The sequence below is a fragment of the Chinchilla lanigera genome, unplaced genomic scaffold, assembly GCF_000276665.1.
Source record: "Chinchilla lanigera isolate Chin_1 unplaced genomic scaffold, ChiLan1.0 scaffold00065, whole genome shotgun sequence".
In the NCBI taxonomy this organism is placed as follows: Eukaryota; Metazoa; Chordata; class Mammalia; order Rodentia; family Chinchillidae; genus Chinchilla; species Chinchilla lanigera.
Genome location: NW_004955466.1, coordinates 1,646,670 through 1,659,019, shown reverse-complemented (window position 1 = coordinate 1,659,019; position 12,350 = coordinate 1,646,670). Strand labels below are relative to the sequence as shown.

Here is a 12,350-nt window from a genome sequence, read left to right as displayed (position 1 = left end):
ACTTGTATTGTTCTGAATAACTGAAGTTCCACTCTAGCAGCCGTGTGAAGCCTCTAGATGGCTTCCTAGAGGACATCCGGGCACCCAGGCCGCCCAGGAAATGCAAGGGCTTTGACTTCTTCGCTATTTGGAATAAACCAACAGGGGCTTAAGCAGATTTTACTGTATTTGGTTTGCAGGCTTCGCTGGCACCATCTCTTTAAAAGGCTGCCTGCCTTTGAACTAATCCTCTATTTATAGTCCAGCTGGAGGAAGGCCTCAGCAATGTATACACATTCCTAGAATTTACAGAGCGCGGCGCACGTAGGTCCTGAGCCCCCTGCTCGGCCCTGGCTTCTGCAGCAGCACCCTGAATCATCCCGGAAGTGCCTGGGCGCTGCGGGAGACTGCTGCCGTGCCCAGGAATACACCCACATTCTTGGTGGGGAGCACAGGGTACGCCTCGGGATGGGGCATGCGTGGGATTAGGCTTGGTAAACACCATCACTCACTCTTGACGGCCCGCGCTGCTCAGACCCTTCCTAACAGCCAGAGGCCGAGGCCTTGTGCATAGCTCACCCCTTCAAGCTGCTCCTCTCTTGTAACTCATTCCTGCCCCAGAACGACGCCAACTTCACATTTTCCTCTTTCCCCTCACACAAATTATTGCAAGTCATGGCAGGCTAAATATAGCCCCCAGTCTGCTTTCCAGATGCCGGGCTTTGCCAACCTCCCCCGACGTTTCCCTCAAGGCCCTTCAGCTGCCTCTGCGCGTTTGCTGCCCCTCTCCTCTCTCCCACCCCGCACCCCATGCTCTTGCCCTCTGCCTCCCCGGCTCCTCTGTCTTGCTTGCCTTTCCAGCTCAAAGGCAGGATCCAGAGGCAAGGCCTGCAGCCTGATGGTCCCTCCCCAGCCCTGACAGTGTGTGCACGAGGATAGGCGTAGAATCCAAAGAGACGAGAGATGCAGGGCCCTCCAAGACCCTCCACAACGAGCTTCCACGGCTCATGCCCAGCCCTGCATAGCCTCGCTTTGTCCAGAAGCCGTTTAACCTCCTGCATCCTCACCTGTTCCTTCCTCTTGCATTCTGGGTACCAAATAGTGGCCAGGAGCCCTCTCCGCCTGTCAGCTTCCTGGTTACTGGAAAACAGGTATTGGGAATGCCTCAAGCCATTGCTTTCCTGAAGTTAAATAGTATCAGCTCCTTTTGCCTTTCTTCATCAGACCTAGGTGTCCAAAAATGAATCATTCTCATGGAGCCTGTCTTTATGGCCTCCAATTCAGCCAGATTCGGAGTAGGAAGAACAGCAGGACCCTGCACCCTCTGCACTAGCAAGGGTTCGATGCCTGCTGCGTGAGTGTATTGGGGGAATTTCCCCAGTGCTCCAGCACGGGCCCCTGATTTCCAATGAAGCGCTACAGTGGCAATGTGTCTGTCTCCTCCACTGCAAACTTGATATCTGCCCTAAAGATACCCCGGTCCTTCTCTGCACTGAAGGCAAAGCACACAATTCTTATACACAGTTTATTCCATTTTCCTCACTCTTATTGGCCAGCGTACTTTAGTGCTACAGGTGGAGAATATATAACCATTAAGTCAGTTTGATCACTTCTTTATTAAAAATAAGATACTTATTAGATACCTCTTGAATCCAAGCACTGGAGATGAAAGATTTAAAGAAACAACGCCTCAAGAAACATGCGTTGTATTGCAGGGCTTCTTAACCTCAGCATGATTAAATGCTTGGGACTACATAATAGTTGGGGAGACTGTCTGTGCGCTGTAGGGTGTTTAGCAGCACCCCTGTTTCCCTTTGCTAGACATCAGTAGCATACACACAAGGTGTGACAACCAAAATATCTCCCAATGTGACCCAAATATCCCCCAAAGGCAGCTGCACCCAAGTTGAGATCACTACCCCAGTGGGATAGACAGAGAAGCAAATGATTGTTACCCCTCAAAGAAGCCCCACGATAGAGAACTGAATACAGAGTGTGCCAGGAGTCAGGGGGCATTCAAAGGATGGATACAAGTTCCCCATGTAGTAACAGTGTTGGAGGAAAGCTATTCCAAGCAGTGGGAACAGCGTGTGCAAAGGCACTGGGGTGTCACAAAACAGTTCATTGCCTGGCATGGTAGTTGCCTGAGTAAGAACAAGAGGAGAGGATGCTTTGGGATTGGCCCCAGTTTTTGTTTTTGTTTTTGTTTTTGTTTTTGTTTTTCTCCGGTACCGGGAACCGAACTCATGACCTTGCGCTTGCCAGGCAGGCGCTTTTGCCGCTGAGCTAAATCCCCAGTCCGCTGGCCCCAGTTTATAGATGGTCTTGTGTGACTGAGATGCTTGTACTTGACCCTGAACAAATGCACTCTTGACTTGATGGCATGACAAGGAGGAGAAGGTGTAGGCACATGAGGAACAGACGATGTGTTCTTAAATTAAGGCAGTGGTGCCCTGGAAGGGAACAGAGGGGACAGGATGGGAGAGTTCTTTCGGAGACAGAAGGTGCAGGACTCAGACGCAGTGATGCGGGGAAGGAGAGGAGGCACAAGATAGAGCTGAAGGTGACCCCAGGCCCTCAGAGTTGATGGAATCCTGCCAGGTCAGTCTCAGCTTTGAGCCTTTTTCTTTCCTGGAAGCTGAGGAGTTTGGACCTTGTCCGCCTTGTCTGGGGAGATGAGGCTCCGGGGAAATGTTTACTTGGGGAGTGCTTGTGCTAATCTTCCTCCCCGCTTGCTTGTAGATCAGGCTCATGCAGGTGTCTGCTGAGAGAACCCAACCACCACCAGGAACTGGGGAAAGGACCGGAGCTTCTACTTCCGTCCCCGGTGACCAAGGGGCCCCGCGCCTCAGTTTACTCAATTGTGATGGGCACCGCCCATCCCACCTATGGGGATGTGGTGGGTGTGAACAGGCCTGCTTCTGTGGGTGGTTCGGACCCCCAGGGGTACTTGGCACACAAAGCCTGCCGTTAGCCAGGATCACGAGTGGTTGTAATCAGGCCCCTGACTCCACCGCGGCCTTGAGCGACTGCCAGCTCCACGATCGGGCCTGCTTCAAAACTCGCCTGCAAGTGATTTTGCTCAGGGTGTCTGGTTCCTGCAAACAGGCTTCTCCAAACCTTCTGGGCTTCGGGGAGCCTCTTTGGCTCTGCCTCCGCTGTCCTTCACATCCCCCGGCTCAGTAGGAGACTTTGAGCTGCGTATACCTTTCCCTCCAGCTCCCTCCCTTCCCAGTGAAATTAGGGTGAAAGGAGGGAGGAGGAGGCTGGACGGAGGCCACAGGGAGAGGGGCTGACCCGGCCAGCTAGGTAACACCTTTCCCTAGCATTGGCCCTGGGTGGGCAAGGTGGGGAACGGCACCAGGAGGCGAATGTGTGTGTGTGTGTGTGTGTGTGTGTGTGTGTGTGTGTGTGTCCTCACTCCCAGGGGCCCGTCGCTGATGGTGATCTCTCTCATTGCAGAAACAAGGGGCGGCATTGTTAGCTGGTCTATCTCTTGGTTTCTGATTCACCCCGGGCCACTGCGGCCTGAGCAGGTTCCCAGCTGCTCAGGGATACACTTTCCAGCACGTTTAGGGCTTGGAACAGCCCCAGGTTTCAGGGACACATGGTGATACGGGAGGGAGGGGGCTCAAATAGACCAGGAAGGGGGAAGCAAGCTCCTTCTTTCTTTCTTCAAGACGAATCTCCATTTTCATCATCTGATAGCAGGAACAGCATGTGAGGACGGCGGATGAATTGCAAACCTGTGCAGGTCAGGAGAGGGGGCAGGCGAGTTGGGGGAGAGGGGCAGATTTAGTTCGTCCCGGCTGAGGTATTCTTGTGCAGCCTGGTCCCCTCTGACTCGCAGCCCTTGCTCCGGTTACAGTCTCCGCCCAGCCCTAGCAGGCCGGGCCTGAGCACCCACCGCACCGGAAGTCAGGCTGTGGAGTGAGCTTGCAGCAGCCAGAGGAGCTGCAGACTGTCTTGACCATCCGGGAGCCAGGGAGCACCTGGTCCCGCCTTACAAATCAGTGGTGTCTTTTCTCTCTGTTGCTGGTGGCTTGCTAAAGAGGGAGCAGACTTGGTGCTTTCCCCCGTCTCCCCTTTTTCCTGAGCCAGCAAACTGCTATGGACAGACAGGAGCCCGGTGACAGACTGCTGTCCTTCGCCTTCTGCCCACATTCAACCCCAGCCATGTATCCCTCTAATGTCTCTTGGAGGCCTTCCTACAGCACACCTGGCCAGCAAGGAACGGCACCCAGTCCATGCCGCTGAGAGCCCCTGGGTTCGTGGAGAGTCCAAAGGTACACACAAGCATGGCCAGCGCGGGACAAAACCAGATCGGAGACTCAGAGACCTACGAGCAGCGCCTCCTGTGCAGCCTCCTCTGCCACCATACAGTGGGGTGTCCCGGGGCAGGACTCTCTGGGTGCCTCTGTCAGCCAGCTCATCAGTGGGGATGGTCGTGGGGTTCCCCACCTGCTAGGGCTCCTGCGAGACCCGAGTCAGAGCCTGTGCGCGCCATCCCTCAGCAAAGTAGACAGCCTGTGTCAAATTCTTGGGCTCCTTTCCTCCCGCTTTCTCCCCAGGGTGACTGAGGATCAAGGACCATCACCGGGAGCCAGACTCAGAACAGGGAGGCTGACGTGCGGCTGGGCCCCGCCGCCCCTCCCGGCGCAGGCTGACTGGGCAGCGCGGCACAGAGCTGGCCTGTGTCCCACACAGAGCCCTCTCTCTTGCTCGCTTGCACAGAGCTCGCGCACAGGCTCCCATTCAGAGGTCTGCGTGATTAAAAAGGCGCCGCAGGCTGGCGGGGTGACCTTCGGGCCTGCCTCGGTGGGTGAGTGAGTTAGGCCCCAAGGACCCCCAGCCCTGGGGGAACCAGCGGGATTTTGATTCTGCTCAGATCCAGCTAGAAAGGTGTCACATGGCAGAGAGGACAGGGCTGAGGTCCCAGCTCCTAGCCACCGTGGATCCCCCGCCCCTTCTGTTGGGCAGTGTCCCCATTCACAAAACAGGATAAATAATCATGAGGACTGGGGAGGGGAGGATGGGAAGATGCAAGTTTGCCGCTGAGAAAATGGGTTTGAACAGCACTTGAAAGCATGACAGAGCCTCGGTACAGTCTAGGCACCAGGCTAAAAGCACTTTCTGCAGTGATGGAATGTTCCAGGCCCCACAGGACAGCCACTTGCTGGCCACAGGCGGCTACTGAGCGCTCAAATGCAGCTAGTGTGGCTAAACTGAACTTTTAATTGAATGGGGTTTAGACAGCCGGGGGTGGCGAGTGACACCCTACTGGACAGGGCGGGTCTGGTGGAGAGGAAATGCAGCGGCTTTGAGGCCACAGCAGACCCAGGCTCTCAGCCTAACTCTCAACATATGCTGTCACTGTGTGCCCGAGGTGTGCTGCTCGACCTCCTGGGACTCAGGGTCCCCATGACCAAACACAGAGTTAAATAATAACACTAAGCCAGCCAGGTAGGAGACCAGGCTTCCGTGTCGCTGGCACCAAGCCCCAGGGGGCCGGTGCGCGGGCACCAAGGTGACCTTACAGCTCATCTGGCCACGTGGCCTCAGCCAGGCCCATCCCAGCAGAGACCAGCCGGGGGGTTCAGGCTGCTGAGAAGGGAAGGAGGGTGCACACCCAGCCGTGTTCTTCCTCCGCTTTTGCCTGCAGAGGCCTGTGCTCAGGAAAAGTCACCTCTCCTCAGTGCATGGCAGATTCAGCAGAGCAGGCCTGCAGCCTCTGCACAGGCCGTCGGGCTTGGGTCTTCTGCTCTTTGGCCCTCAGAGCAATCTTCCACAAGAAAATGCTCCCGACTCCGCTGGCAAGCCTAGCAGACCCTCTAGATAAGGATGTGGTTACACAGAGGTTCCCTGTCCCGATCCTGCTAAGCTGCTGCTCAGGTGCCAACTTCTCTTCCTCCTGAGTCATAACTTATCTGCCCCACAGTCCATCCTGGTGAGAATCCGCCCCTTATTTTCCCTAAACACCACTGCTTTACCAGGGCCCCGGCTACCAACGTCCTCTTAAAACCTGGCCCTGGCTTTTCCAAGAAGAGCCGGGCTAAGGGGCAAAGGCTGGGAGTTCTGAGCCAGGGTGTGCCGTCCCCTGCCTTGCCTGTGTGAGCCCCTGAGCCAGGCACTGGCAAACCCCAGGCCCGGGATACTAGGCCCCAGCCAGCACTCGCAGCTCTGTCCTCAGCGGACACAGCAGCAGGGGCTCATCTGGAGGATGAGGGTCACTGGCCTCCCTCCTCCCGTGACAACGGCCAGGCAGGTGAGCCGGTAAGTGCTGGGAGAGACACAGGCACGGAGGAAAGCCATCCTCACAGTGCGGAGCGTGCGGAAGCTGGCGTTCTGCATCAGCTCTTCAGCTCTGGCACGCAGATGGCCTCGCAATGTAGGTCTCGATCCCTCTACAAGGAGAGGGGGAAAAGAACCCAAGCCCAGGTGCAGAGTGGGAGGTTAAGGACCAGAACGCCACACAGAGACTCTACGCGGCTCATTCCCTCCCTCCTAGGCCGCCCCGCTGAACCATCACCTCATCACCCCTGAGCGAGTGCCTCGTTTTGTGTGGCTCCTGCCTTTTACATTATTTCATCCTCACCACAGCTCTGTGATGAAGGTATCATCATTTTTCTCTTACAGATGGAGAAACTGAGGCCCAGAGAAGTCACCAACTTGTCTAAAACCACACAGCTCTTTTGAGACAGGAGCGAGGACATGAAGCCCAGGCAGGCACGCCCTGCACTGCGCAGCCACTCGGGAAGGAGGAGCCGAGAGAAGAAAGTCTACGGGCGGCCTCTCCTCCATCACAGGCCTCCCAGTCTGGAGCTGGTGGCGCAGAGTGGAGAGCAGAGGGGCCCAGGCGCTGCAGAGCCCGGGGAATCCCCTGCAGAACCAGCTACAGATGCGCACAGCTCTTCTTTCCCCCCACTCTGCCCTCCTGGAGCGCTTTCCTCCAGGCCAGCCTGTTCCACTGGAAAACCAATCTTTCCTGCCTGGGGACCAGGGCCGGCTGGGCCACCTTCTGTCTGTCTCCTTTGGGCACGGTTGCTCCGCTCTGGAGCTGGGGGAGGGAGTCCCACTGGGGAAGGCGCGGGTGGGGCTGAGGCCTTCATCTGTCCCCCTTTAAGCCACCCAAAGAAAAATAGCCCTTTGCCAAGATCTTTCATCCCAGTCATTTACTCTCGCAGATGTTTTCTGCAATATAAACAAGAAGCGAGGAATGTTAGGGAGAAGAGGAGGGCGGAAGGCAGGCAGGAGGAGGAAGGAAAGGAAGGGGGAGGAGGAGGAGGAGGAGGAGAAGGGACAACTTTGAAATCTGGGCCTGCAGAAGACAGGAAACAGGACCTCAGCAGGATCCCTCCTGCCCTGCATGCGTGGGTAACCTCGGGTCACTGCACAGGGCCAAGCGGAGGGTCACTGCTCAGGATGTCCTTGAAAGACGGGTCTGACCAAGCAGGCCAGCCCTTGAGTGGTGGCCACCCCAAACAGCCTCCCCTATCTCGGAACTCACTGGTGGGGAGCTGCAGCTGGCACCCTTGTAGCGTGGAGCCCACTCTCTGCAGGCTGGGCAGGGCTCTAAGGGGACCCTCAGCCTTCTGCCAGCAGAGCCATAGCAAGACTAGGGGAAGGGTCCCTCCTGCTCTGAAAGCGTGCAAGGGCCGACTCCCTAGACGGGAATTAGATTTAGTTGCACCAGGACTAGAGGGAATCTTGAGCTGAAGGAGGTAGAAGAGCACACCTACAATGGGTCAAGAAATACGCCCAGGAAGTCAGATGTCTCCACGTTCAACATTACAAAACGCTGGTCCCTTGAGTAAATGCTAACTTGGTGTTTATTCTTTCCACTCTTGACTTAATAAAGGGAAGTGCGAGGAGGGTAAAAGGAATTGAATGGCAAGTTTTTATTGGGCACCTACTGTGTCCCCCAAATGGAGCCGAACATCTACCTGGATTCAGAGTCAGATACTGGTCCCAATCGGCAAACAAGTTCCCTGTAGTGGGGAAACAGAGGACACAAGAAGCCCAGGTGGTGCTAGGCTGTGTGGCACGGTGTGTCTAGGATAAGCCAGGTGATGCCCCCAGAGAAAGTGGCATTTGCCCTGAACCTTGAAAAGTGGACAGGAAGAGCAACTTGCTTCAGGATGGTAGTGAATTCCAAACCTGGAAGACTTCTTGCCCAGCATGGCACCCTGATTCTGCAAAACCAGAATCTCAGAAATAGGAGCTGTCTGCCCACTGGGGAAGAACGGCCACCCCGCTGCCGCTGGTCTCTCCCATTTGCTGACTCCCACTGCTGCCGGATTGCGAGTGGGGTCTCCCAGGGGAAGTTAGTGGACGAATGGCATGAGCAGAGCTGCAAGCCATGGAGGAGGATCAGCCATTCAGAAAGAAGACACAGGCAGCCCTGACATTCGGCAACCTTTTGAAAGGAAAGAGAGGCACAGGTTCACACAAGGACCCGTGGGGGCTTCCGGTGCCCAGGATTTCCTAGAAATGGCGCCATAAGTTTGAGCTCCATGCAAGGAAGAGAATGGAAAGGGAACCACCTGTGGTAGAGTCCCGGGCTTCCCACATATTCATAACAGCATGCTATGGGTGGGACAACCCATCCCCTGAGGACGGGATTCCAGTCACCCCCAGGAAGTCTGCACCCAGAAGCTGAAGACGCTAAGTGGAAGTGACTGGTCTAGGGCTGCACAGCCAGCGAAGCCGGAGGAGATTCAAACCCAGACCTGCCTGACCCCATAGGAGCCCAGGTTCCCCCACGACATGGGGCAGCCTTCATGTCCCAAGGTTCCCAAAAGTCACTTGACGGAGAATACCCTGTCCTATGTGCCCAAGGATCCTCACGTGTTAAAGACTGGGCGTGCTCCTCACTAATGCCATGGCCAGTGAACTGTTAGTGTGAAGCAGGCATGGTGTGCAAACGCTATTCATGTGCCAGGCATTTGGACTCAACAGAGACCCTGCGAGGCCGTGTGCTCCTCTTGTGCATTCAATGCCGAAGTCTGCTCGCCACCAACCCTTGGCTGGGATGCCCCTCAGAAGCGCTGACCAGCTCCTTGTACTCTGCCTGCCCCAGGGCAGCTCTAGCCAGCTCCTCTTAGCTGTCACCCACTGGCTCTGCACTTGCCTTCTGCCCTACATGGGCAGCTCTGCCACACACCCACCCTCACACACTCAAAGGCCTCTCTCACATGCCCTCTGTCTTATTTGTCTCTTCTGTTTTCCCTTCGCATATTCTTATGTGACACACGCACTTTCAGGCCCCCATTATGCCTCACCCCAGATGTGGTCCAATTTCTTCACCTTTTTTTTTTTTTTTTTCCCAGTACTATGGATTGAACTCAGGGCCTCCTCATGGAGCTACATCCCCAACCCTTTTTTTTTGAAACAGGGTTTCACTAAATTGCTTAGGCTAAGCTCATATTTGTAACCCTTCTGTTCAAGATCCAAGAGTGCTGGGATTATAGTTGAGTGTGGAGGAGCACCTGGGTGACTCTCCTTCAAAGAAGGGCAACTATCTCTATTTTGGCTGAACCTGGCCCTATTTCCATGTATTGATATGTACACAGCTGGCTGGGACTTTTCCTTATCCCCTCGATTGGCTTTAAGCAATGCATATGAGTCTACCCGAGGTGCTGATGTGTAGTCTTTGAAGCAAGGTGACAGGTCAGTGTTTCCCTGCCCCTGTAGCTCCCCAAAACCACGTGTGAGTTGGGTGTGATGGAGACCTGTGCTCCACACTGTTGGCTGGGATCAGCCTCAAGATTAGAGGCTGTAACTTCTCACGGATTAAAAATGACACACCAGAGCTAAAGCATTGATCCCAAAACATTAGATACTACCTCAAATTGTGTTATGCGGATTATTCCTTCTGTACATCCTTCTCTCTGCATATTGCAGAGGTGATTTCAGACCACCTACCTAGCCCAGCTCATGGCACTGACCTACTTCCCACCATTTGCACAGCCACTCATCCTCAACCCACTCCCTTCTTCATGAATTAATAAAATAAGGGTTCGGCCCTGGGTCAAGGCATTTATCCCAATTAACTTTTATCACCTTAGCTGGACTTAGGGCCCCCTTGGCTCCCCACAAGTACAAATATTCCTTAGTGTCTTTATTCTCACCATGGGTTGCACTGCAAGTGATAGATTGGAATTAACTCAGTAGAATTCCAATAACTTTTCATGGGGTTACAAATATAAATTTCCCAGACTGAGATGAGGACTGTAAAGGGCTCTCTATAGCTGAGCACCACCACTCCCAGCCAGTTTAGTCCAATTTCTCTTTGATTTTCCTTTAAAAGTGATGTAGGACCAGGTGTAGGGGCTCATGTCAGTAATCCCAGCCACTTGGGAGGGCGAGACAGGAGAATCAAAAGTTCAAGATGAGCAACTGTCTTAGTTTTTCTTGTTGCTGAGACAAAATACCTCACACCCAAAGTCAAAGGAGGAAAGGTTTATATTAGCTCATAGTTTGCAGAAGTTTCAGTTGGTAGTCAACTGTCTCCAAAGCAAGGTAGCATGGCAGAGGAGAAACAGTCCATGGCAGGGCAAACAGGAGGCCACAAGCAGCAAACAGCAGCAGCAAGCCTCCCTTTCCCTTTCATCTCATTCAGGTTATAAGCCTTTTGGGTGGTGCCACTCAGACCCAGGGTGGGCCTTCCTATTATCCACACCTAGAACTATGGTAAACCAGTTGTGGACTAATTTAGTTATCACACCCTTAATCCATATTTAATATTCCTAATCTGCATTTACACACTCTAGGTCAACTACCTCTAAAAAACCACCAATGAATGCATGAGGCTTTGGGAGGGGGGACACCTAAATGCAAGGCATATCAGCAAATTAGCAAGATCCTGTTTCAAAATTTTAAAAAATTTTGAAAGGGTTGAGGATATAGACCAGTTCAATGAAGCTGTAAATTTCATCTCCAGCACAAGAAAGAGTAAAAGAAAAAAAGAGAAGAAGAGAGAGAGAGGGGAAAGAAAGAAAGAAAGATAAAGAGAGAGAAAGACAGAGAGAGAAAGAAAGAGAGAGAGAAAGAAAAAGAAAGGAGACAGACATTATAGCATTCCAGATGCAACAGACCAGTAAAGAATCCACAGAAAGTTTTCTCATCCTCAAGGCTTTTCTTAAGCTGTCACCTGAAATTATTTTTCAACTAACGTCACCTAAGATCACACCAATTTTCTTGGTAATCATGCACACTGATTCACATCAAGTTTACTACTGATACTCACACTGCCCTGTCCTCAGAACACTACAGCTCCTTTTGACTCAGCCTCAACATCACAGGAGTAAATTTAATCCTATTACACGTCATCGTGTTACCGTCAACCATCACTAGTCCAAATGGTCAGGTTCTTTGGGGATTCTAGTTCTGTTATGCAGGGCAGGAGCCACTCCTACTGCAGCAGTGGGTAAGGCTGACCTCTGATGGTTCTGCTCAGTCTTGGGCGGAGGTGCTGAAAGAGAAGGTCATGGCTAGTGATGGGACCCTGTCTATCTGCAGCTTTAGGACCAGTCACTTAGCAATCCCCAGCCACTCTACTTACGCTGTCTCCCAGCCCTCACTGCTCTTAAGAGGTGCCGCAAGGTCCTTGCTGTGCTGCCTACTGCAATGCCATGGGCCCCAAGTGAAGAATCCCATCCATTTATTTTCAAAAGTACAATACTGGTAGGATGTTTTTGATGAATCTGTGCTGATTCCTAAACGATCAACATTTCCTTTCCGAAATCTTCAGAAGCCATCCTTTTGCCTGTAGGTAGAAGCGATTGTCCCTGAACCCCAAAGCAGAAGTGCTCGGACAGCTGGACATGTCCATTCATTACTCTGGGGAGGTGCGTTTGCCCCTCCAGATCAGATCCCCTCTCTATCCTTCTTCCCACGCACTGTGCCTGGGAGACTGACCTTATGGGCTGCATTGGTGGGCCCCCACCCACTCTGGCTTCAATTTGGTTCAGCCAATGGAAGGCACCAAGAACACGGAGGGACAGGACCAAGTCGAAATTCTCATTCCCCTGGTGGCATTGTTCTGCGCCTCTGCTTGGCTGTGTCTCCAGACTGTCCCCACAGCCTGGCTGAGCAGCTCTCCCATGCCTCTCCACCCTGGCCCTCAGCTCTTTACCCCTGCCCACCCTGGAGGGCCTCTTCATGCCTTGTCCGTGTCCTTTAACCTTGCCCAGAACTTGTGAGCAACCCCACTTCGAAGTCCGCTCACTTACCCACAGTGGACTGTACCATCTCCTTCCCGCCAGGATGCTGACAGATGCACTCATATTCTGAGTCAAGCTTCCCAAGGATAAGCCCAACAGTGCTCAGTGTGGGAGGGAAGAGAGGTTCTTTTTTTTTTTTTTTTTTTT

General features: G+C 53.4%; 1 protein-coding gene across 4 annotated transcripts; it reads left to right on the top strand.

Annotated features, from left to right (window-relative positions):
* Positions 1-2,278: 2,278 nt before the first annotated feature.
* LOC106150168 lies at positions 2,279-8,445 on the top strand. 4 transcript variants are annotated; one of them, XM_013522011.1, is made up of 3 exons: positions 2,279-4,265; positions 4,551-4,801; positions 6,616-8,445. In XM_013522011.1, the coding sequence occupies exon 3, from the start codon at positions 6,691-6,693 to the stop codon at positions 7,693-7,695; it is 1,005 nt and encodes a 334-aa protein (XP_013377465.1). In that variant the 5' UTR covers positions 2,279-4,265; positions 4,551-4,801; positions 6,616-6,690; the 3' UTR covers positions 7,696-8,445. The 4 variants fall into 4 exon arrangements, with proteins under 4 accessions (XP_013377465.1, XP_013377467.1, XP_013377466.1 ...); XM_013522013.1 differs by lacking the exon at positions 4,551-4,801 and having other exon boundaries at positions 2,279-3,733; XM_013522012.1 differs by lacking the exon at positions 4,551-4,801.
* Positions 8,446-12,350: the final 3,905 nt, after the last annotated feature.